This window comes from Calonectris borealis, chromosome 13 (genome assembly GCF_964195595.1).
Source record: "Calonectris borealis chromosome 13, bCalBor7.hap1.2, whole genome shotgun sequence".
Lineage (NCBI taxonomy): Eukaryota > Metazoa > Chordata > Aves > Procellariiformes > Procellariidae > Calonectris > Calonectris borealis.
Window position 1 is genome coordinate 21,429,188 of NC_134324.1, and position 24,422 is coordinate 21,453,609.

The 24,422-nt window shown below is 36.5% G+C and overlaps 1 protein-coding gene across 1 annotated transcript in view; it reads left to right on the forward strand.

The window, feature by feature from the left end:
- Positions 1-24,422, forward strand: part of ATRX (ATRX chromatin remodeler) — an 88,551-nt gene that overhangs the window by 11,180 nt on the left and 52,949 nt on the right. Inside the window, exons 2-9 of the mRNA XM_075162707.1 lie at positions 2,867-2,979; positions 6,146-6,201; positions 8,013-8,065; positions 9,713-9,837; positions 11,118-11,237; positions 14,871-14,980; positions 17,144-17,211; positions 18,146-21,072. Of these exons, the coding sequence (XP_075018808.1) occupies positions 2,867-2,979; positions 6,146-6,201; positions 8,013-8,065; positions 9,713-9,837; positions 11,118-11,237; positions 14,871-14,980; positions 17,144-17,211; positions 18,146-21,072 (3,572 nt within the window). The remainder of the gene's footprint in view (positions 1-2,866; positions 2,980-6,145; positions 6,202-8,012; positions 8,066-9,712; positions 9,838-11,117; positions 11,238-14,870; positions 14,981-17,143; positions 17,212-18,145; positions 21,073-24,422) is intronic.

Sequence of the window (24,422 nt, forward strand, 5' to 3'; positions counted from 1 at the left end):
TCGGGTACTGGAAGGCTGCTAGAAGGTCTCCCCAGAGCCTTCTCTTCTCCAGGCTGAACAACCCCAACTCTCTCAGCCTGTCTTCATAGGAGAGGTGTGCCAGCCCTCTGATCATCTTTGTGGCCCTTCTCTGGACTCGCTCCAACAGGTCCGTGTCCTTGTTATGTTGGGGGCCCCGGAGCTGAACGCAGTACTGCAGGTGGGGTCTCATGAGGGTGAGTAGAGGGGGAGAATCACTTGACCTGCTGGTCATGCTGCTTTTGGTGCAGCCCAGGACACTGAGCTGCGAGCACACATTGCCGGGTCATGTTGAGCTTCTCATCAACCAACACCCCCAAGTCCTTCTTCTCATGGCTGCTCTCAATCCATTCTCTGCCCAGCCTGTACTTGTGCTTGGGATTGCCCCGACTGTGCAGGACCTTGTGCTTGGCCTTGTTGAACTTCATGAGGTTCACACAGGCCCACCTCTCAAGCCTGTCAAGGCCCCTCTTCCTTAATACAGGCTTGTAGTACAAAATGCTGAATAATCAAGAGGAAAAGCAAGTCGAGAAGACTTTTTAGTATTAGTTTCTAGATTTTTTGGGGGGGGTTGTTTGTCAGCATGAACATTTTACTCTGAAAATGATAATTTTAGGCTAGTTAGGATAAGAGTTAATAAACGGTAGTAGATAATGTTCCAAGTGTTAGTCACAAAAACACGTGCATACTCTTCTGAATTTGTTTTGTATTGAGAACAATAATATTATAACTCATCTATAGTTCCCATTTTCTTTTCTAAAATGCTGTTACCAAAACAAGTTATTTATAAACTAAATAAGCAGAATTCCACATGTGGGTTTTTTGTTTTTGTTTTTACTACCAAAAATGTACTTTTTTGCGGCCTTTCTAAATGTGTGTTAGTTCTTCAGACCATCTGGAATGGATATAAAATCTCTTAATGTACTTTTACTATCAAATAATTCTGAACAACTCTTTTATTTTTTTTTTAACTTAATGTGAATAAATTGTCATTAAATCTCCTTTCTGAAGTAGAGCATGCAATCTGTTAAAACTGAAGTGTACCATTGTCATCTTCTGTAACGTTTTCCAAGTATGCCCTCCATCCATGACAAAAAGGGAAGCCCAAGTTTAAGGACTGGCAGTTGTGTAGCAGCATGAGTCCAGTAATTAGAGGGAAAGACTTTTAGACAGATTTAGAGAAAAATTTTAAGATACACTTGAGAGTAAAAGAGGCTTTGTTACACACTCTTTCAGAGTTGCTCAAGTGATTGATGGTATGTATGTAGTCTCAGAAGAAAAGTGTCCTTTACTCATGCAGAAAATCTTTCCATTACAAAGTGCTATTTTGTTTTGAGTACTTCAGAAGATCTAAAGAAATTACGGATTTTTTTTTTTAAATGGATGTTTTATGCTGTTTTATATGTGGTTATTTTCACTGGTTTAAATAGTCATTTGCATTAATATGATGATACCCTTTCACTCATTGCTCAGGAGCATGCTCACCTGCATGTCCTTCTTATAAAACAGGTGATTTTTTTTTTTAGCAGTAACAGTTAAATTGAAAGTTGGAAGTTAATAAATTGATGTATTCAGAGAAATAGTGGAGATGGTAAAGGTGAATGGATTGAGCTTCTGATAAATATTCAAAAGTTCCTACAACCTGTAAAATGGGGACAGAAAATCTTACTACTTCGTGCTGTCAGGAGACTATTTCGAAAGTAATGGGGACATAAAAAGTGATAAGAATGGAAGCCTGTATCCTTTAACTGGGTTAACTTATGAAGGGTGTAGTGTAGTTCAGCAGTTTGAAAACCCGTGTCTAGCAGCAAATAAGGTGTGACGACTCAGACATGTCAGCTGGCAGATTTCAGAGGACTAATAGCGTCCAGGAGGGAAGCAGTGAGAGCGGTAACTTTTGATACAGGTAACTTTTGACCCAGTCTGAAAGGGTGACTGCCCTTGGCCTCAGTCAGTGTGCTTGCAGCTAGAAAAAGGCACTTGTCTCAGGAAATTGTAGAAGCTTTGGGAGGAGAAAATTGAAATAAACAATGTAAAATGAGAGGGAATAACATGTAGATTATGAAGCAGTATAGCTTTTTAACAAAAGAATAGGATAAAGGTGTTGCCTTTTTACTGTAACAAGTATATATACAAGAGTAACAGTTCCTGGTGTCTAAAACTGCCTAGTGAAAATTCCAAGGGTAATATTTTTTTATACATTAATTATGAATATTCATACAAACAGATCAAGAAATTATATGATTCTACATGGTTTTTTAACAAAATTAGTGCAGGATACACAGTGTATATGTACACGGCTGATTTAATATAAGCTTTGCATAAGCATGTAGATCTGTCATACTCAATGGACCTGTTTGCTTCTAAGGTTGTAGGTGAAATTTTGCTATTATTTCTAGTGTTTTATATCCCCAAAGGTTACATTTTTGGTAATAGAATAAAGATTTTATTATTTTTACCTGTTCAGCTTCTGACAAAGTAGAATATTAAATTCATTTTTCGCTATCTTCATGTCATAGCAGCGTTACCACTCAGACTTCCTTGAATTTTGTAAATAATTGTAAAGAGTAAAAACTATTTAAAATAGGCTTTTTATTATTACTGTTAACAGAATCCGTAGTTCTTTTTTGTCAATAAGGCTGCACCTATTATTTTACTCAGGGTTTAACAAAATTGTATGGTTTTTATTTACTTTGATATTCTCTTGCAGAAACAAATGTTTAAGCAATAACTGAGTTTCTTTTGTAGGGGTGTATTAATTGAGATTAAACATAATTTCTTTTAAGCTTGCTAAATTAGAGTGAGATATATATATAGGTAACTTCAAGTCTTACTTGTATTTTAACAGTGAAAGCAAGTTGAATACATTGGTGCAGAAACTTCATGACTTCTTGGCTCACTCATCGGAAGAATCTGAGGACGCAGTCTCTCCTCCAGCATTATCTAAAAACAAAACCATAGGTAAAAAGACTATGTTTTTATTTTCAATGTATATATGATTCTAAAGTCAAATAACTTTGTGGTGTTATTTCACTATATCGCACTTCACTGGAGCGATTATGCAAAGTCTTAATGTGATTTAAGTGGTGATATCTTAATAGATATACAATAGGCCTTTAATACTATATTTCTTTCAGTTTTGAATCTTTTCTAAATGTGAAAAAAAGCTAGTCCTGCTGGTAATTTACCTTCTATTAAACATGAGATGGCAAACATGCATGTATTTGCTGTGGTAGGGGTTCCTTGTTCAGTTTTCTTGAATGTGTAAGTGCAGTATCTTGTTTTTTCTGTTGAAGTAAAGCTTTTGCAGTCCTTGTAGTTGTGAAAGAAGTTCTGGAGATTATGCTTTCATAATTATTTGAAAAAGATTTCTACATGTAATCTGGAAACATCTGAAAACAAAATAGTACTTCTGAAAAACCTTGAGTCCTATACTAGGTCAAATTTGGTATTAGAAATTTTTACTTAGAAGTTGGAGATAGGTAATGGATTTTAAACACTTTGTTTTGATTACAGTCATAAAAAGTGAAATGATTTCATAACAGTACTCAATAAATTTTTTTTCCAAATGTAACTAGGTTAAATCTGTTCCTTAGTTTAACTAGGACTGGATACAGGTGCAAAACCTTTCATTCTCTACTGTTTAATGAGCTAAAAGTTGTGCTGAGGTGATACAGTACAGGAGAATGAGAGTGTGTTGGCTGTGTTACGGAGTTTATTTTCAATCTCCTGTTGTCCTAAGTAATAAACTTAGGTTTTCTGGTGCGCAGTTACTACCTTTTAATGTTTCGTCTTGAGAGTCTGCTGCCATGTGGTGCTAACCTCCTTGTGTCGGCATCAAACTGAACTGTTAACATTGGAAAAAGAAATTATTCATGTGATACTTCAGCAGAGTAATAAGCTACACTGTGATGTGTAGTTTCTCAAAGTGAGTAATTTCTCAAAGTGAAATTATGCTGAGGAGCATACTGGGAAAAAGAAATCTTTTCCCTTTGTCCTGTGTAGTTATGAAGTAGAATTTGGCTCCTTGCCTTAAAATACAGATTTGCTTTGAAATGGGTACACTTACTAATTAATAGCAGACATGTTTCAGTGTTGTTTTTGAGATCTCTGATTTTTTTTTCTTAAAAAAGAACATATTAAAGTTGAAAATCAAGAATTAAACACTTAAATATTAGGAAATGCCAGAATTAACTATGCAAATTTACTTCCTCTCCCAACTTTCTGTACATAATGATAGTGTCTTTAGCAGCTGTGCTTTTTCCGGCCCCACCCCCCTGCCTTAAAATCCACAGGATGCTCATTCAGAGTACAAGTGATAGACGTGATTAGGGCCAAATCAGGTTTATATAGTAATGGAACTCGTTTTGTTCCAGCATTTGGAGGAAATGTGAACTACAAGGTAGAGTGTTGTGAGGAGAGGGATGATGAAGATGATGGTTAAGTGTGGCTCAAGAGAGTTAGAACATGTCCCTGCCACACACAGAGGTCAACTAAAATACGAAGCAGTTGCTCACTGAGCACTTCCATCTTGTGCACTGCTGTGGAGCTGAACTGTGCCACAATGCTTGTGTGCTAGGAATAAGTGAAGTGAAATTGCACTGGTAGCTTTCGTTCTGGCTTTTCTTAATTTTTGAGTACTTGATTTTACAGCCTTAATAATGTTTCTTTATCCTCTCTGTATTCGAATTGGATGTCTATCTCCCTCCGCTACATCGCGTGGGTGCCAGTAGGAGAATCACTGAGAGCGTAGGAGAAACTGACTTTTGCTCTTGTTTCAAGTGACCAGCCCCTGCCCTGGAGCAGCAGTCACAGGGGAAATCCTGTGCCCTCATAGCCCTGAGGCGGATGGAGCATGTGCAGTTGGGTCAGCGCTAGGAACTGTGAGGGGATGCAGCATGCTCGGTCGTTCTGTGGGGATGGCACATGTACAGTCCAGTCACATGTAGAAAGTGACACTGGAGCACGTTCACATGCTTTTGGGAATAGCCCATGTGCAGTCAGGTTAGCAGTCCGAATGCAGAATCTACAGAGGTTGTAGCTGCCAGAGTCAAAGAAATCTCTACCAAGCATGTACAAACTGGTATTTTCCATGGATTTATCACTTGGGCAAAATTGGTGAAGAGTGGAAGGTGGGCAGCATCTAGTCTCCAGAAGAAATGTCAGCATTCTGCCAAATTTCAAGTTCTTTCCTCAGAATGGGAGAATGCACGTAATATTCCAGAGAAGAAATTTCAGGTACTTAAAAGGGCCAAAAACGTTGTCTGTTTCCATTTTTATCCCCCACCCCCACCCCAGCTTCACATGCAGAAGAGGCTGGATAATTTTGACTGAAATTTACCCAAACAATTCAGCCTAGGTCAAATACCCAGCATTAAATTTTCTAATCAAAGTGATTTGGTTTTTTTAAAGTGTAAAAGAAAATTGTTTTTCCCAAAACTGAAGAGTAAGGATATAGTAAGTTGTAGTGCTAGCAGTCTTATGTTAAAGTCACAAATGGTCATGATATGTATCCTGTAATTATACTACCACTTTACTTGCATGTTTCTCAGTAGTGCATCTATTAAAATACTGCTATTACGAAGTCTTTTGAGCAACTTCATACAAGTATCACTGAACTTGACACTTCCCCTTCCATTACCTGGACTGGTGGATGGAACAGGTAGTAATAGGTTGCATTCCACAGTTGCCAAGATGGAGAAATGGGAATTCTCTATCATACCCTGTATCAAGTGGGATTTTTGTCTCTGGTTCCATGATCCCAGATTTAATATTGTGTTTTTAATGTCAAGATGTGTAAGAGAAAATACTTAAAGTAACTTCTTAGAGATGAAAAAATGCTCTAACTGTATTATTTCTGCATATACAGTTGCATTTCCTTTTCTTCAGTATTTCTTCACCAATGTGAAGGCTGTCTTTCAGCCTATCAGCGACTTAACTGAAAGTAATTTCTAAATGATTTCTGTAAAATTTATGCCATACAGTGGACTGTGTTTTGTTGTGCAGCAGTTGTCTCTGAAAGTCACACAGTCATCTTTATTCACGCTGGTGAAATGTAAGCAATGCTATGTGAAGAACTTTTAATATTTCTTGCAATTCAGTGGATTCCTTTAATTTCTCTCCATAGGTAAAAGTAGAGAACCTAAAAGTAGTCCAGCTTCAATGGAGAACAATAGAGAAGAGGTAGGAATAAAAATGCTTTTGAATTTTAGTTGCATGATCAGTGCAGAATGGCTAGTATAGGAAATGCTGAGTTCACTTTGTTGCTTTTACAATAAATTCTTAAAGAATATTGTCAGAACCATGCAGTAAATGTCATCATATCAGCTAAATAGACTGATAACAGCTAATAGACTGAATAGACTGATTTTACAGCTAAAACATTAGCTGTAAAATATTTTAAAATTTAAATTTTAAATTTTGAATGATACTCACTTTCATTTAGGCATATGCAAGCAATCCTTCCTGTCCCCCCACCCCTTCTTTACTTTTAAATTATTGAAATACATGCGTTTAGTTGGACAGCTTCATTGTCTTTCTGATGCACAATAATTCCTGGGAAAAATGTCTCTTAACACAGTTTAGAGAGTTAGGTTTTACTTGCCTGAGGTCTGCGATTGCATTTTTGTTAAGAAATGCAAAGTGTTGTAATTGATTCAGATTGAGTATATTGCAAAGTGAGTTTTTCTTTTTAAAGAAATTCGGTTAATATTCTTTTATCCTTATTCTGTTTTTTGACTTATGTGTAAACAGGCTCTTACTTATTTTGTTTAAAAGAATTGGTCTTTACCTTGTATTTACACTTAGACCCTGTTACTCAGATAACAGTAGGTACTTAGTTGTCCTTTTAGGCAAATATGCTTCCTTTTTTAAAAAAGAAAAAAAGATGGAGATACAGGATCTTTGTTAAACATGAGCAAGATTCTTCTATATGGTATGTTATATACATCAAAGACATTTTTCATGTGGTATGTCTTACTAATATCTACTTCCTGTTAGAAACATTCTGGTTGACAATATGTTGATATGTAGAGAAAGCATAAGTGCCAGTGTCCTGCCTTTGTTTGCCTATATTGCAGTAAATCCAGGTATTTATTTGATACTGCCCAAACCTAGTTATGATATGTGTGCACAAACCTCTGAAAAATCAGTTTTCCTGTAAAGACAACCAATCTTTTCTGGCATATGAGCCGGATAACAAGTGTCTGCATTGTGCTGGCAGTTCTTGGGTGGATACTAGTGATAGCTCCCTAATGCCAGCCTTCAAGAACCCTCCGTATCTGTATGTCAGAAAAGATGATATTTTCTTCACATAGTGTGAAAAACATTCGTAGACCTGCATAAGCTACTGCAGCGCTAAATGCTGTGAGGAATCCCGGTGAATTGTCAAAAAGTGAAAATGCACAGCATTTGGAGGCGGGTGGGTATGTGTGAGTTAGGCCATTCTTCCATGTGCTAATCGTGCAAGTTAACATTGCAGTGAAGATACACAGAGCAGGAGGCCCCAGAACTGTTCATGGGTAGGACTGACCAGTGATCATGAGCCATTCTCAGTCCCTTCTCCAGAAAGCTGAGAGAACTTTCAGCAGGTAGTGCACGTTGAGAGTTGCAAGGGGAGAATTTCCTCGATTTCATGAAAACTCAGTGCTTGAGATAACGTGCAGTGTTTCTCTCTGAACGTCTCAACTTGTAACAGTGCCCTCTCTTAATTTCTTTTAAGGTATATGCATAGGGAGATTAGTGAGCATGAGTGACTTAGCTTAGAGTTTGGTGAAGAACTGATCTGAAACTCCATAGATTTAGTTTAACTGAACTGGCATGACTATTGAAATTGTGTGTCATTTCTTCTTAATGGTTTTCCTGCCTTTTTTTTTTTTTTTTGTAAGGGTGCTGGTGACTTCTGAGATGTGTCCTAGTTAATATAAGAAACTGTGTTTGTTGACAGGTCATTTGGTCACAAATGTGTTAACTTTTTAATTTTTCCTTGTTTTTAGGGAAGTAGTTCTTCAGAAAGAACCAAATCCTTAGGATCATCACGTTCAAAAAGGTTGGTTTGGAAAATAAAAATAAATAAATTACTTTTTGGTGTGTGAAACTGTAGAAAAGTCCATGCACTATGCCAGATACTTTTAGTGTACACCAGTATAAATCCATTAAGTTAGCAGAGCGCTGGTAAACCAAATGCCTCATAGAGCATTTAAAATGCAAACTTATCTTTCGGGGTCAAAGGTTAAGATCATAAAGCTTGATTTTTTTTTTTTAACAAAGACAACAAGATTATTCTGTATCTTTGGGACAGAGGTGTTTATACAATTGTTCCTTCACTCTCGCTATTTCTACATGCAGGATTCTTCCAAAAATATAAATTGGGTCATATGGAAAAAAGGCTTTATGTACCTTACTTTGGAAGACTGTAGAATCAAAATGTGCTATTAAGTTGTCCTGTGCAGAAACTGCCATTTGCTGTATCTCTACTTAATCCTTTTTTGCTCTTTGATTTAAAAAAGTATGGAGTTAATCGTTTGCCAAGCAGTTTGAACCTACAGGAGAGAAATTATTTGTGACCTAAGTAACAGCAGACTTACTCTAGTAAAACTCCTTCTCATCTTTTGCTCTCAGCTGATGCTTATTCAAGTTAGGTCCTTCATGATTTTTCTAAAATCCTAGTATACTGTGTAGATAGGTGAGCTCTTCTAAGCGCACGATTTCAACAGCTGCCTTCTTACTGCTCTTTAAGAGTGTTGTGTATCTTTTTTCACTTTCCTTTTTATCCAAGCTTGTTTGTTTTATCATGTCTGCTGGAATGAAATAATATTCTTCATTCTCCCTTTTCTGTTTGTCTTGATTCCATATTTGCAAGTGTGGGTTTATATTTGGCTTTAATTTCTCCCTCATCTTCTGAAACCAGTGTCCTGCTGAACTTTTTCATTTATATCATTTTTACAGTCTTGGTTTTTTGCTTCCTGTCTATCCCTAGTCTATCACTAAAGGTATTTATCATACTGTGCCTGATACTGACAAAAACAATATCCTGCAGTAGTTCATCTATTACCTTCAGACTGAAAATCATGCTTAACATTTTTTTTTCTTCTTTTTTTTCTCCCTGCCCTGACATAGTAAATTCATGCATTTTAATGGATTCAGTTCTAAATTATATTCGTGTGAAATTCTGGCAATTGGTCTTTTTATTCAACAGTCAGCTTTTTCATTTCTTTCTGCATTTCTTTTATTTCCTTGCAAGCATCTTTTCTGCCAAGCTGCTTTTTGTCATTTGCTAATATCTGTGTGTTCTCTTTGCGCTGCCTGTTAAACTTGGAGTGATGTATAAAATTTCTGAGCAGACATTCACTTGTGTTTCATTCAGGCTTTTTTCCTAAAAGTGTGACTTTCCTGCATACCTTCTTAAAAACATATCAAACCTTGTTTTTACAAAAAAAAATACAGCAAGCCTGTGAAACAAAAATATTTTATTAGTATATCTTTTTATTTCACATAGGAGGGGAGAACTCCTGTTCCTAACAGGAAACCTACAACGTATTTATTATATTAACTCAGAGCATCCCACCTCATAATGAATTTAAAAAGAGCATAGGTTTCCCGAATTAGTATGGTGTTTTGCTTGCAAAGCGCCAGGCTTACCTGTATTGCAATATGTAATATTTGTCACGGTGTGGGTTTTTTTCTGTCTATGCAGGAAACCTACAATTGTAACAAAATATGTTGGATCAGATGATGAACAAATCTTAGATGAAACTGTAAATGAAGATATTTCAAATGAAAACTCAGAAAACGATGTTGATATGAAAAGCTTGCCTAAAGGTAGTTCATGTCTTTCTTTGTTTCTGAATTCAGCAAGTTAGCCAAGATTATGATGCAGCATAAATAATTAACTAGAATGCACATGTATTAGTAAAATGCCGGTCTTAGGTCCTGTTAGCTTTTATATATAGACATAGATGCTCGTGCACAAACACACACACCCTGTGCACATGCATTTAAAGTAGGAAACGAAGCTGGAAGTTTTGAACCCACCATACTTTAATCTGTGGGTACACCAGGATGTGCTGGTGGCTTAATTTCAAATGTCTACTGACATCCGTATAAAACCAACATGAAACAGGGGAAATAATTTATTTCAGTTCTTTTGTAGAAGTCTCAAACTCTGTCACTTGCAAGTCTTATTTATTTTACTGTTCTGTCTTTGAGGTTATTACCGATTAGATCAACAAAAGCAAAACTAAATCTGAGGAGGAAATGTCATTATTGAATCTCTTTTTAAGCACCCTTTTAAAACAGTTAATACTATAAGCCTACATCCCGCTCTTCTTAACTATAGTGTGAGTGTGATTAATCTTTTCTATTTCGTACCTGTGAAAGTTACAGGAAAAATTGGAGGGACTGCTACTGTTTACTGCGTGAGTAGCAGTATTTAAAGCAGTCGCTTTAAAATTGACCATTTTTTCAGAATGTTAGCTTGTTTCCAGTGTCCTCACAACAAAAGTATTAAAACTGAGCTCTTAAGTAGGAAAGATGGTTTTTCATTCACATAATTTTGATTAGTACTCTTCTCTGTTTAAATAAAAAAGTGAATTTCTGAATTCTATTCTATTGCTTTTTCACTTATTTCATGCTGAAATAAATTAAGATGAGGGAAACTGGATAGAAGGGGGAAAAGGAAGAGAAAAGAGTAGTTGCTCTAAGGCTTTTGATAGATTTAAGTGACCTAACCGAAGTCCTTTATTTGTAGCATTGCACTGCAAATTCCTGTACTACACACACCCATCAGTATGACAGTCCTGTTCTGCACATACCACATCAGGGCAGAGAGGGCAGAATTTGCTCTTCATAGCCCATTCAGTCTTTGGCTTTTGTCCTACAACTGCAAAACAGATGTAGTTTGAAGTGTGTGGTGGGTTTTTTGGTTTCTTCCCCCCTCCCCCCCCCAATGAACATCTGTGCATTCAAAACTTTATTGAGTTTTAGTCAACAGATTGCTTTTTTTTTTTTTTAAGGTACTGTGTTGGCTTTTATTTAAACAGGACTTTTGCACTTCATTTGGATGTGTAATGGTTTCCAATTTCTAAACAAAATTATTCTAGGTACAGTGGTTGTACAGCCTGAGCCAGTGCTGAATGAAGACAAAGATGATTTTAAAGGGCCTGAATTTAGAAGCAGAAATGCCGTTAAAATGAAACCTGAAGCTCCCAAAAAGCGTGGAGGTAAATACAATTTAAAACATTTATTAAAACGGGTTTAAATTGCTGCTTATGACCACATTTGGTACATTTAAAAATTGTTCGTATTTCTAATAAATTCCTAAAAATACCTCCACTCTTCTGGCTTTTTGTTCATTAAGGATTCTACCTGGCTGAAATTAGCCTCCATTGCTGCCCCTGCAATGCAGCAGTGAAAGCTAAGATTAGTTCTCATTAAAATTCCTATTTTCAGTAGCTATAGGATGCATTATTGGGTACTCCGTATGGACCCTTCTAGCTTTGTATTCAGAACAGTTGGTTGGTTGCGATCAGGTGTTACAGGTATTCCTTTTTTAAGGAATTATATTGGAACACCATTGATATGGGAACATTCACTGACTCACCAAGAAAGCAACCATATTTGAGCAGGAACATGTATAGACATATTATCAATCAGTGAGCTAACAAGAAACCTAAAACCTCCAACAATTCAAAGACTTTTTTGTTTGGTTTTTAAATTGTGGGAAATTCCCTACCAGTGGGCCCTTCTAAGGATTATCTTTGAAAAGCTGCTGTGCCAGCTGGTTTTCCGTAGCTGCTGCTAAAACTGAGGAGAAGTTAGGTAGATAACAGTGATAACAGAAATTAATCTGTCTCATTTTTTCCCAAAAAGTAAAGGAGAGAGAGAGGATTATGTATAAAGTAGCCAATAAGAAGGCAGATAATTTTGTTAATACTGCTAGCGATACCTTAGTTCACCTACAAGCAGTATCCAGGATATTCAGACAAACAGCTCTTGTACACACTACTCATTCTTCCCATTATATCATTTGAGATACTTGCTCTCTTTTAAAGTGTTATTATAATTTAATAAGTGCTATTTCTCCATCTGTGGTTGAAGAGGAGTGGAAATGTGCTTGTGCATACATATGGGCTCATGCATGATTTTAATCACATTTTGAGCATTGACGTTTTCTCTAAATTATTAATCTTTGAAAGTCAGTTCTGTTCTGTTCATGCAAGATGTCCTATTCAGCATATAGGAATGCTTTTTCCATTTGTGTTCATAACAATTTTACAAGAGGTCCAACATAAATCTTCAGGGTAGGGTGTTGAAAAGATAGGCCTCTTCTGTGTGAGCTTTGTGGCCTGTGTCTGCATCCCCAGGACAATTCATATAACCTGCCATTCCAGCTTTTTTTCTCCACCCCTAGAGTATTTGCAGGCCTTCCTTTGTCTATCTGGACTGGTTACTCATGTACTGGTGTTTGACACAAGATAATTGTTTTGGAAGGGACATCAAGAGTTTGTTTAAGCCATACCTTTATCCAGGGCAAGCTCAGCTGTATCTGTGTCACTACTGATAATCTTGGACTTGGTTTTAAAGCTATCCAGTACACGTGTTAAGCTCCTGTCAACTTTCAGGGAAATGGAATAGGTACTGCCTGCTCCTGTGTTGTCGCCATTTCCAGACCAGGAAGGGTAACCAGGCGAGGGACATGACTGCAGTCTACCTCAAGAGCAGCTGAATTAGCAATGTATCAAAACAGTTTTATTTTGTGACATGCACAGAAGAGGTAGTGCAGTAAATACTGTGCACCTGCATGGAGCAAATCTAGTTGCATGAAGTGGCACTTACCTTTCTCTTGCTACTAGAATGAGGTGCCTAGCCTGTGCATATACAAAGTGAAGCATTACCGGTTTAAGCAGGTAAGCGTGTAGTCCCAGCTACTTGAGATCCTGAATTCTTTGCATGGTGCAAGTAAATAAATAATAACAATAAACTAAAAAAATGCAAGTCCATCTTGTTCTTTGTGGAGTGCATCTTTGCATTTTTATTAGGAGTTGTATGTCCTGTTTATATTAGAAATAGTAATGGTAATAGAACTCTTGCCTTTCTAGCATGCAAATGCTCTTATCCAAGACTGTAAGAGGCATTGTGTCAGTCCTTATTTTCAAGTTTTGCCTGCAGAATGGTTATGGTTGTATTTTTGCTAATAAACTCATAGTTAGGAATGTTTTTTAAGTAAGTATTTTCTCAGAATTAATGAATTAGTAGTTGTTTAATTTCTTTGGATCATCATCATTTGTGGTAGTAACATGGTTTACAAAGGTTTGCCTCATAAATTATCCTCTTTTTTTTTTCTGGTGCCAACTTGCAGATTTTAGGAAGGAGGCAGTAGTGCTTCCCCTTAAAGTTGTAGAAAAGGGGTAAGTTACTTGGGACTTGACAGTGAATAGCTTGTTCTCCCTCCGTGATTCTTACACCTATTTAAGGACTGTGGTGTTTGACAAAGCATGGGTAGGTTTCTGTGCCGCTTGGTATAATAGAATGTGGTATTCTTTTCCAAGTAGTACGATATGATGGATGCATTTATTTGAGGTTTACCAGCAGCGTTTGAAACAGGCATTTGAGCTGTTTTTGAGGTCATAAGAGGTGCTTTTCAAGTCCATGAGCTCTGCAGTACATGCAGTCATGCATGCATTGAATTTGAAAACAACAAATCTTGTATTCAAAATTTCAGACCTGCTATTTTCACTGAATTGTAAGGGTGTATTAGTTGTTCTTACTGGCCTGTAAGCCATTTGAGATTGTGCTTCAATAGCAAATTGCTTGTAGCTTGTATTGTGTCTTGAGAGTGTTCCTTAACATTGTGATGTTGGTAGTGGTAGTGATTATTTTAAAAAAAAAAAAAAAATTATATATAGTCTGTACTCAGACTATGACCATTAAGTTAACCATTTGAGTTAATTTCCTCAAAGGACAAATCACAGTTAAGTGATCCCACATCAAACCTCTCTCTGCTTGATCCCAATTAAGACAGTGTATGAACTGGGTGTATGAGCTTTCACAAAGGATTTTCCATTTTCTTGAAAGCGTCACTGCTGTTGAAAACAGGATGGTCTCATAGCATTAATTAGTTGGTTTAACAGCTTGGCATGTAGTGAGCCTCCCAACCCCAAGGTCACCACCTTTCGAAGTGAATTGGGGGATTGACATTGAAGAAATGCTTTCTTAACCGAATGTAGATACAGCAGCAGAGTAGTATGCAAACTGTGGGAGCAATCAGCAAGGTGGTGAGAACATATGTGTTATAGCAAAATTGTAGTTTCAAAAGAAACCCAAAAAAACCTACCGTCAAGAAGGGAACAAAAAGTGAGAAAAGGTTTTCCAGGCACTATTATAAGGATTTCATGCATCTTCTGTAACGGTTTCCCATATTTTTATTCGAGAAACTAAAACTGTATGTGAAAGAAATACCATAATACAAACATGAATTAAAATGGTATTTTATCAACAAAGATTAAATGAGGAAGGTTGTACAGAATATCAGGGCTGCTTTGAAAAAGTTTTAGTGATGACTCTTATTTAGGTGTGTTCTCTTGAGGTGACCAGTTAATCCAAATTAAATCTCTCAAAGGAAAAAAAAATTGTATCTTGGCCCAAGTGGAGTATAGAAATTAGAGGAAAATTCTTTCAGTCTTTAAATGGTGAGTGGTTACAGAAAGATTTCTCTAATGCTGGCTGGTAAAGTAATAAAGGCATATGAAAAACCTAACAGGCCAAAATATTGTAAGAAAATGAAATAGGTATATACAGATTTCTTTAAAAAAAAATTAAAACAATTAATGTGTGGTTTATAATCCTCTCTATAGAGGAAGGACTACATGGAATTGTAAGCTGTACAGCTTGTGGGCAACAGGTGAACCATTTTCAAAAGGATTCAATCTATAGACATCCTACACTGAAAGTTCTTATTTGTAAGGTATGTGGTAAACAGTTCTACAGTTTGTACGGTTTGTTTTTGCTTGAAATGTCGTATCAGTTGATTTGGGTGGGATTTTTGTGGGAGTTAGTTGTTTATTAGCCAATAAACTTTTCGGTCATTAACTGTTATAATTAAGGAAACTAAAAGCAGAAAATGAAAAGGCAAATACAGCTTACAAATTTATATTCCTGTTTTCTTATACCCCAGTTAAACTCATTGTGGTTTCTTTGTAATTTATTTTTACAGCTTTAAGGCTATAATTTAGTGAATTTTTTATGTTAAATGATCTGTCTGAAATTTCTGCCTACTCATAATGTATTATAAGAGCAGATTCAATTCTGGATCTCCTGGTAAAGCATTGTATGTAAAACAATGTCGGAATAAGAAGCGGAAAAATAGCTTCAAAGCCATCATCTCAGTTTCACTTGTGTACAGCTCCTGGACTGTTTTAATTTATGGCAGCCTCTGTAATCATGGTCTAGTCCATAACCCAAACCCAGCATCTGGGCCTTCAGCTGCATGGTTTCATGGTGGCTTCAGTTAGGCCTTAAGTTGCCTTCAATGGGAAGAGGTGGGGAACAGGGCAGGAAGGAAACATCCCTACCTCCTGTTTTGGAGACCTTTTACTTTTCAAAGAGATATAGAGATATCTCTCTTGCATATCTCTCTAGTTGTAGAGATTCTGTATTTATAAAGATATCTCTAAAGATAGAGAGATACAGATCTGTGTTACAATGCACATTTAGCATTCCCCTTCTCTTCCCTCCTTCTGCTTCTCCCCCAATTCCCAATTAATGTTACATATTCAGCTGACATAATATCTCAGGCATGTCCATCTAGTCTAATGTTATGGCTCATTTCTTCTATTCGTTCTGGCTTGTTTCTTTTATAAAATATGCTTTAGAAAAATCAAGACGACTGTTTTCAATCTTCATTGGAATCCTAACTCTTGTTCCTAGACTTGAAAATCCTCAACATGTAGCTGTACATGTTCTCGCGATGCATGCAAGTTACCTGGTTCATTTTTGAAACTTGTTTAGGGTGTTGGCTTCAATAGCAGCTCTTGACTGTGAGCTCTGCTAGATAATTATATCACGTGTTGTTTCCCATAAATTTTCTGTATCTTTACTTAATGGAACATGGCCTTATGCTAATGTGAGAGAGAGGAATGGAAGTCCCTGATCTGCATACTCCATGCCTTCCATTACTTTCTGTGCCTAGTTCTTTCCTTGTTTTTCTCCTGTTTAGGTAAACAGTCCTGGACTTCAGAAGCTGTTTTCCTTTGACTGTAAATGTCCAGTCAAGTGTCTAAACATCGACTTTTACTGGGGTTTTTTTAGTTTTTTGTGTGTTTAGTTTAGTTTAGTTGAACAGGTGTATAACTCTGTTCCAGATAAAGGGGCATCATCATTTTAAATTCAGCTGCTAAAGCCTCTTCTGGATTCTGAATTCACTGATTCACTGGGTAAAAGGACAATTTAGGTAATAGCTTGTATTAATCCCTATTTAAAGTAGAGCTTCAAGTCTGGGAGAACTTTCTTTACTAGCAACTGGGATAAAAAAAACACACCTTCAAAATTTGGTTTAAAGAATTCAGCAACTGAAGTCACTGATACCACTAGCTGAATTGTGTGTATTTTTTTCTTACTATTACCAATTTTTCAATGAAAATGCATAGTTTGCACCTGGAAATTGAAGCCTTGGATGTTAACATCAGGATAAATACTGAAGAGCTTTTTGTTTAAAGCCTTATGGGATTGATTGGTAACATAAGGAGCACACAGCTGAAAATTATGTAGGATTAATTACGTAGGGAAGATGTGGTGTTGATTTACCTAGGAAATACGTGGAAGAAACGTACAGATTTGAAGAGAAACATTCAGTTGATGCTCTAAAATATGCAAATACACAGCCATCAGACAAAAGCCTACTTAATTTTCAAATAAACCTTGAGCCATCTAAATAAGAAGTCATGGTTTAGGACCTGTTGTATCTATGGAAGATGTTGTTTAGATTAACACAAATGTAAAAGGGTTGGAATGCTGAAGGCCTTGCAGCTACTGCTTTTAATGGCTTGCTTCTAGTACATGCTGAAATCGTATGAAGTACTGAAGTCCAGTTGAGACTTAATAAAAAATTCCTTGTCCTATCTCTTTACAGACTTGTTACAAGTATTACATGAGCGATGACATTAGCCGTGATTCAGATGGAATGGATGAACAGTGTAGGTAAGTGTACAGAACCTGAAATATCACCCACAGCTCTTCTATTTTGTTTTGTTTTCTTGCAATAAGGAAATTACTGACAGTTAAAGACCCGTACATAAGAGCTTAATCAACAATTATTTCTCACCAAGAAATATTCAACCCCAGGGTTTTTGTAAATATTTGATTGTTATTTTAGTAATTAACAGGAAAACATTTTTTTAAAGAAATCTAATAGCAAACACTTGTAAGACATCATATTTTTAACTAAATAGCATGCCACTTTACAAATACTTCAAAGGTGGGGATAGAATCTGACATTCTAAACCTTGTGAACTGCAGAAACTTACTTTTCCAGATGCATCTCCCACTTTTGAAATACTAAAGTAGTTCTCTGTCCTTATGTCAAATAGCTAAGTGTGTAATCCAGTCAAAATTGTGTGGTCTGTTAGGCCTATGAGCTTACTTGTCAGCCACTTTTCAGGTCTTCATCAAAGACTATGCAATCTAGACATAGATCAAACTTTTTTTTTTTTTTCCATATGTGCCTGCAGAAGTAATATACCAGTTAAGGCTAGAAAGACTTAAGCTAATTTGTTTTCCTGTAAAATAAAAGAACACTTTTTTTTTTAAAATCTCAGAAGAAACATGGAAAATAAAATTCAATTAATTTTTTCTCTTATTTAAAATTGGTGCTGAAATCGTGTTTGGATATTACTGACCATTTCAGCTTTGTGAACTGTTGATCTAATACCTTAATTTTTGACTTCCCAATTCTCAGTTGAGTGCTTTTCAGTCATGCTTTTGATAATGTTTTCAATTAATGGATGTCTATTTATCACCTGAGTTTTTAAAATGCAAATTCTTTATCAAATAGTGAAAAATATCTAAACTTCTCAAATTTGTCACCTTGTTGATATGGAGATAAGACTCTTACATTTCTTATGTCTCATTTCAGGTGGTGTGCTGAAGGTGGAAATTTGATTTGCTGTGACTTCTGCCATAACGCCTTCTGTAAAAAGTGCATTTTGCGCAACCTGGGTCGAAAGGAGTTATCGACTATACTGGATGAAAATAATCAGTGGCACTGCTATATTTGCCATCCAGAGCCTTTGTTGGACTTGGTCACTGCATGTGACAGTGTCTTTGAAAATTTAGAACAGTTACTGCAACAAAACAAAAAAAAGATCAGAGTTGAAAGTGAAAAAAGTAAAATATATGACCATACAGTCAAGTTTTCTCCAAAGAGAAATAATTCAAATTGTAATGGTGAAGAAAAAAAACTAGATGATTCATATTCAGGTTCACTAACATATTCTTATAAAGCACTAATGGTGCCAAAAGACTTGCTTAAGAAAACAAAAAAGCTGGTTGAAACTACAGCAAATCTGAATTCTAGCTTTGTAAGCTTTCTGAAAAATGCTGCAGAAAATGTAGAAATAAGCCCAACTGTGCAACTTTGTCAGCTAAAAGCTTTTAAATCTGTGTTGAGTGACATGAAAAAAGCTCATCTGGCACTAGAAGAAGGCCTGAACCTGGAGATTCAAGCTTTGAATGTTAAAATCAAAGATAAAAATACCAAAGAGAAAAAAACTGATGTTAGATCAGAAAAAAATGAGGTGAAAAAAGATGAAGGAAAGGAACATGTGGCATTAAAAGAGGATGACACCGTAAAGACACAGAAAAAAGTTGTATCGGAACGGCCTGACAGTGAGCCCATGGATCAAAGTGTTCCAACAACGGAACAAACAGATAACAAGCGTACTTCTGGTGAAGATAAAAGGTCTGGCAGAAATGAAGAACCTCAGTATGAACCTAATAGTACAGAGGCTTTAGACATGGATATAGTGTCCATTCCCTCATCTGTTCCTGAAGATATTTTTGAGACTCTAGAATCTGCTATGGAGATTCAGGTTACATCAGATGAGCAAGACAATGGAAATACAGGAACCGATCATGAGACTCTAAATTCAAATATAAAATTGAACGCTCCTATGAAAGATGCCAAAGGTGGTACTAAATTAAAATCATCGGCTAAAGGAACAAAAGAATTGATTGTAAAATTGACTCCTGTTTCCCTTTCAGAGTCTACAGTTAAAGCTGAAGATCAAGACAGCAATCTAGAAAAGGGAAGTAAGGATGTGGATGTAATACCTAGAGCAGAAAACTGTGATTCTGTAAAACAAAATCATAATGCTGGCAGTGAACCTTCCACAGAGAACGAAACGGTGTCACTTGTAGAGGAATCTGATCTCAGGAGATCACCGCGTGTGAAGACCACACCTCTGAGGCGCCAAACAGACGTCAATCCTTTAACATCAAATTCAGAAGAAGATAGCAATGACACTTGTAATGAAAAACGTAAGAGAAAATCATCAAAACAACCAAGGAGGAAAAATGATAAAAGAAATTCTTCTGACAGTACTGTTGATGGTCCTAGCCCTAATAAACTTTCTAAATCAAAAAAGCCGTATGTATTAGATCATAGCTCAGATTCTGATGAGATGCCAGCTGTTCTTAAAGAAGTAGCTATGATGAGTCACAGTTCTTCAGATATTGAGAGCAATAGTGAAGCACCAACAAATGATCAGAAGACTTTAAATTTTCTAAAGAATCAACCAGTAAAGGATGAAAATGGAAAACGAAAAAGAAAAAGTTCCAGTTCTGGTTCAGATTTAGATGCTAAAAGAGGCAAATCAGCTAAAAATTCCGCTGCTGCTAAAAAGAAACGACAAAACTATTCAGATTCTTCAAACTATGATTCTGAGTTAGAAAAAGAAATAAAAATTTTGAGTAAAATTGAGTCTGCAAAAAAAGCTAAGAAAAAATACTCACGAAAAGAAGATAGTTACGATTCCTCTGAAGAAGAACAGAGGAAAAAAGTAAGCAGTAAGAGAAAGATAAATTTGAAGAAACAGAGAGAGAAATCTTCTGAAGATGGCGATGCTGAAAAGTCTTCCCCGGAGAAGGAGATTAATCATTCTTCTAAAGATAAAATTGGTAAGGGGTCAGCTGCTAAGGAAAGGATAAACAGAGACTTAAAAGAAAAAACTGTAAAAGGAAAGCACGATGAATCTTCTGATGTTGAGAAGTCTTCACTGGAGAAAGAGGAGAGTTGTCCTAAAGGTGTAAAGCTAACTGAAGTTAAGAAGAGCAAGGATTTGAAAAAGAAAAAGGCACAGGAAGATTCTTCTTCAGAGAGTACTGAGAAATCTGCAAAGAAGGAGCACGATTTTGATTCTTCAAAAGACAGATTCAAGAATAAAAAGGAATCAGAAGGCAAAGCGAAGAAATCTGAAAAATCGAAAAAGAAAAGTTACAAGAAAGAACAAGATGATTCCTCTTCTGATGTTGAAAAGTCATCTCCAGAGAAAGGAAGTTGCCATTCTTCTGAAAATGACAAAACTAAAAATGAACCAGTGTTTAAAGAAAAGAAAAGGAGGAATTTAAGAGAGAGAGTATCCAAAAGAGTACAGATTGATTTATCCTCTGATGCTGAGAAATCTCCCCTAAAAGAGGAGAGTTCTTCTGAAGATGCTCTGCGGAGTAAAAAACAAACTGAAACTAAAGAAAAGAAAAAAATAAGTCACAAAAAGAAAATTTCCAAGAAAGACCAGAATGACTCGTTGTCCTCTTCTGATGAGGAGTCTTATGAAGACAGTAAGAAAAAGGTTAAAAGAGGGTCAATGAAAGAAAGTAAAAAGAGTAACTTAAAAAAGAAAGTGTCAAAAAAGAAGGTGGTTGTCACTTCGTCTTCCTCGTCTGATAAGGAAGAAAATGATGAACAGAATTCAACAGGTGATGGAAGCAGTGATGAGCAGAAAATTATGCCAGTGACTGAAAACTTAATGCTGTCTGCTGGTACAGGATTTTGTCAGTCATCAGGTGTGCAAAAGATGTTCATCTACACGTATTATTAATATACTAATAGAGGAAATTTGTAAGATTTGGGTAACGTTTAATAATTTAAAAGTGAAAATATTCATAAGTAGGTAATTATACATCTAAATGTTTGCAGCCAGTTAGGTTTTCCGATACCAATGGAAGCATCCACTTCAATTTGTGCAACTTGTCACTTGTGGGAAAAAGGATGTCACTGTAAATGGAAAGGCTTGAGAAGCTATAGTCTGTAATTCCAGCAGGTATTTCCTTGCAGCGCAGCTTTCAAAAGCCTGTTCCTCTCTTTGGCTGCCCAGGTACTATTTAGCAGTAGGTATCTAGTGAACTCAAATTTGTCAGTTCTTGGTTGTGTGCTAGAGATGACTCTGAAGACTTGTGGCATTGTAGTATACATTTTAAAAGTCAAGTAGGTGATCTTTGTGCCCCACAAGACCCATGTAGCCTTAGAGCAGCTGGTGTCAGTTAACAGAAATCTGTCATTGCTTACTGTTTTCATAGCAGGTTTAATACTAACAGTTCTTTTTCTTGCCAAGATAGAACTACTTCATCAGTGTCTTATATCTTTAGGAAATTAGAAAGAAATTCAGAACTGCTGAATTTGAAAACTTGGTTTTAAAGAACTTGAAAAAGAGAGGTAGTCTTCACATTACATGGACAGTACACACGTGTTTAATAAATGAATTTTCAACTAGGAAAAAAGAAATCTATTTGCTGTTTTAGTTACCGTGACAGGTAAATTGTTTCCTATTTGTTTGCTTCTAATGATGTTTCATAGAACTTTCTGTACATGACTTTACTGTAACCGGCTCAGATGCAAGGGGTTTGCGAAGTTTGCAAAGCTGCAACTAAAGAAAAAAATGAATAAAACAGCAATATGTTTATGAAGATAGCAAAGGCACATAGTTGCATTTTGGCTTTCCTGAAAAGCCCTTGTAGGCAGACACTAAATGCAAAATGCGATGATTGTTATTTGTAGTTTCTTAAAAACAAATAAATCAAAACCAACCCCCATCCCCCAAACAAACAAGACACCCAGATTTTAAATTAAACATAATGTTCCTCCTTTTTCTGCCAACTCGATGCTGACCCATTTCTTCCTTGAGTTTTCCTGTAGTTTAGATTCTGGAGAGTTGTTAATCTTTGCAGATGCAAAGGTTGCTTTTCACAGGTACTATGCTGCTTTGGATTTAGAGCCCTGTAAGAAAGCAGTTTGATTAATGGTGTTTTGCATCATTGTAGAATAACAGTTGGAAAATAAGTTTCTTATTCTGCATATTATACAGCATGTAATGTTTGTTTTTCAAGGTCCTCTGATGAAGTAAGTTTAGTTGCGTCTCTGTGCATGTAATACTGGGACTTTTAGGGCTTTTCGTTGATGGCTGGCAAAACGATGTTTTCCCCAGTGATGCCACTGCTAGGGGAGATTGCAAATAATGAATGGTTTGCATAGTAATGAACTGGCGTGTGATAGCTGCCACAGTTGTTTAAACACTCCCCATAGACAGAGAATTGATGGTGCTCAGTGACAGTAACCCATATGCTACAGTTCTCAGCATCACTGGACCATCAGAGAAAAATACTTTAAAAATAAAATTGCTCATGTACAGTGTATGTTCATAGACTTGGTATTGAAATGGCCTAGGAGGAAAAAGTTGGTTGTAATATATCAGAAGGTGTCTGAAGCAGTGGGAGCGATTGTTTTATTTGCAAGTCACAAGTGGAAAGATTGGATAGTTATTGGATGGGAGAGACGGATAACAGTGTACAAATTGGAAAAATGAGATGGTGATGTGGGATGATTGACAGCAGAGTTAAGCTGAGAGAGAAGTCAGTTGGTTTAGCCTGGAGAGAGAACACTAAAAATGGAGAGTCTTAATTGCTATGGTCTAATCATCTGATGAGTAGTTATAAAGAAGGCTGAGCCAGATGCATGACGAAAGGATGGGAGGCTGTGGATACAAGTTTTGGCAAGGAAATCTCTGATTAGATACTAGGAAAAAATTCTTTACATTGAGGATGGTCAAAACCTGAAACTGGTTGCCCTGTCGAATTTTGGAATCTTTGTCCTTGGAAATACTCAAAACTTGACTGGCCGAGGCCCTGAGAAAACTGACCTCACTTTGGAGTTAGCTCTGCTTTGGGGATGGAGTTGGAGTAGATTATGTCCAGAGGTCTCTTCCAACATTAGTTATTGTGTGATTCTATGAGAATCTGCCTTTGTTATATTATATTAAGAGGAGGCAAACTTGCCCTTTCTCTTCAGTTTGCTTTTGGCTTAATAGGCAAATAAATAAAGCAATCTTTTCTGTGTTGAGACAAGCTATGTAGGTAGATCATTGAATGAGACTTAGAATCTGGTTCAACCAACAGGATACTTCCATCTCTCTAAGCCCAGGAGTGACGGACTTTCTGTGATGACAGTCCTGTCAGACATCTGGCTGGTGGTAATTCCAGGACAAGTGTGCGTTAGAACAACTTGGAGCTCGCAGCCTAGTTTTAGGCCACTCCCCACAGGCAGAAAATAAACAGTAGAAATTATGGGTGAGGGGATCTCAGTTCATTAGGATTTTGAGGTCTCTTTTCCTAAGCTTAAATTTACGAACTGGAATATTTGACTTATATGCGAGGCAGAAGAACGAGATAAAAGAAAGGGGAAAGGCCTGGGAGTGCACTAGAAATAATCTGAATTCCTCTCAGTTCAGCCAGGAGAGTGCAGAGGAGCTTAAAGGCAGGTATCATACTGTGCTATTCTTTCTTTACTATGTGTCCCATGCTGTTGGTTTTGGTGTGCTTTCTGTATGAGACAGTATCCATGTAGAGCAGCTGAGTTTTGATATTTGCAGTAAGGATGGCACGTGTAGTTTTCAAAATGTAAGTCTTCACACATACACAACAGATGTACATGCGCTGTATTTGATACTCTGAAAGCAAAAAAAGGCAAGGATTACTGTTCCTGAGTACTTCCTAATGGCAGCAGGGTAGCTCTTAAGTTTGGTAAGTGATTCTGTAATATATTTGTTTGGGCCACCTTTTCAATTTACACAAATTCAGTAGTGGAGCTTCTGAAATGAAGCGAATAACTTCTTGGGAAACTTAATTTCTGAATCCTGAGTGGAGAATTCAGTCTCTGTATGTTTTGGTGTAAAAAAAAAAAAAAAATTTCACAGTATGTAATAAGGAAAGAATTGCAAGTTGTGTGTAGTAGCAAGCATAACGTGGATGAAAGTGCTGCTTGAAAAACTAGATACTTTTACTAATAAAAATATTTATTTTTATATGTCAAGCTAGTTAACTGGCTTTTTGGTTTGCTAGTAGAAAAGTGGTGGTATTACCAA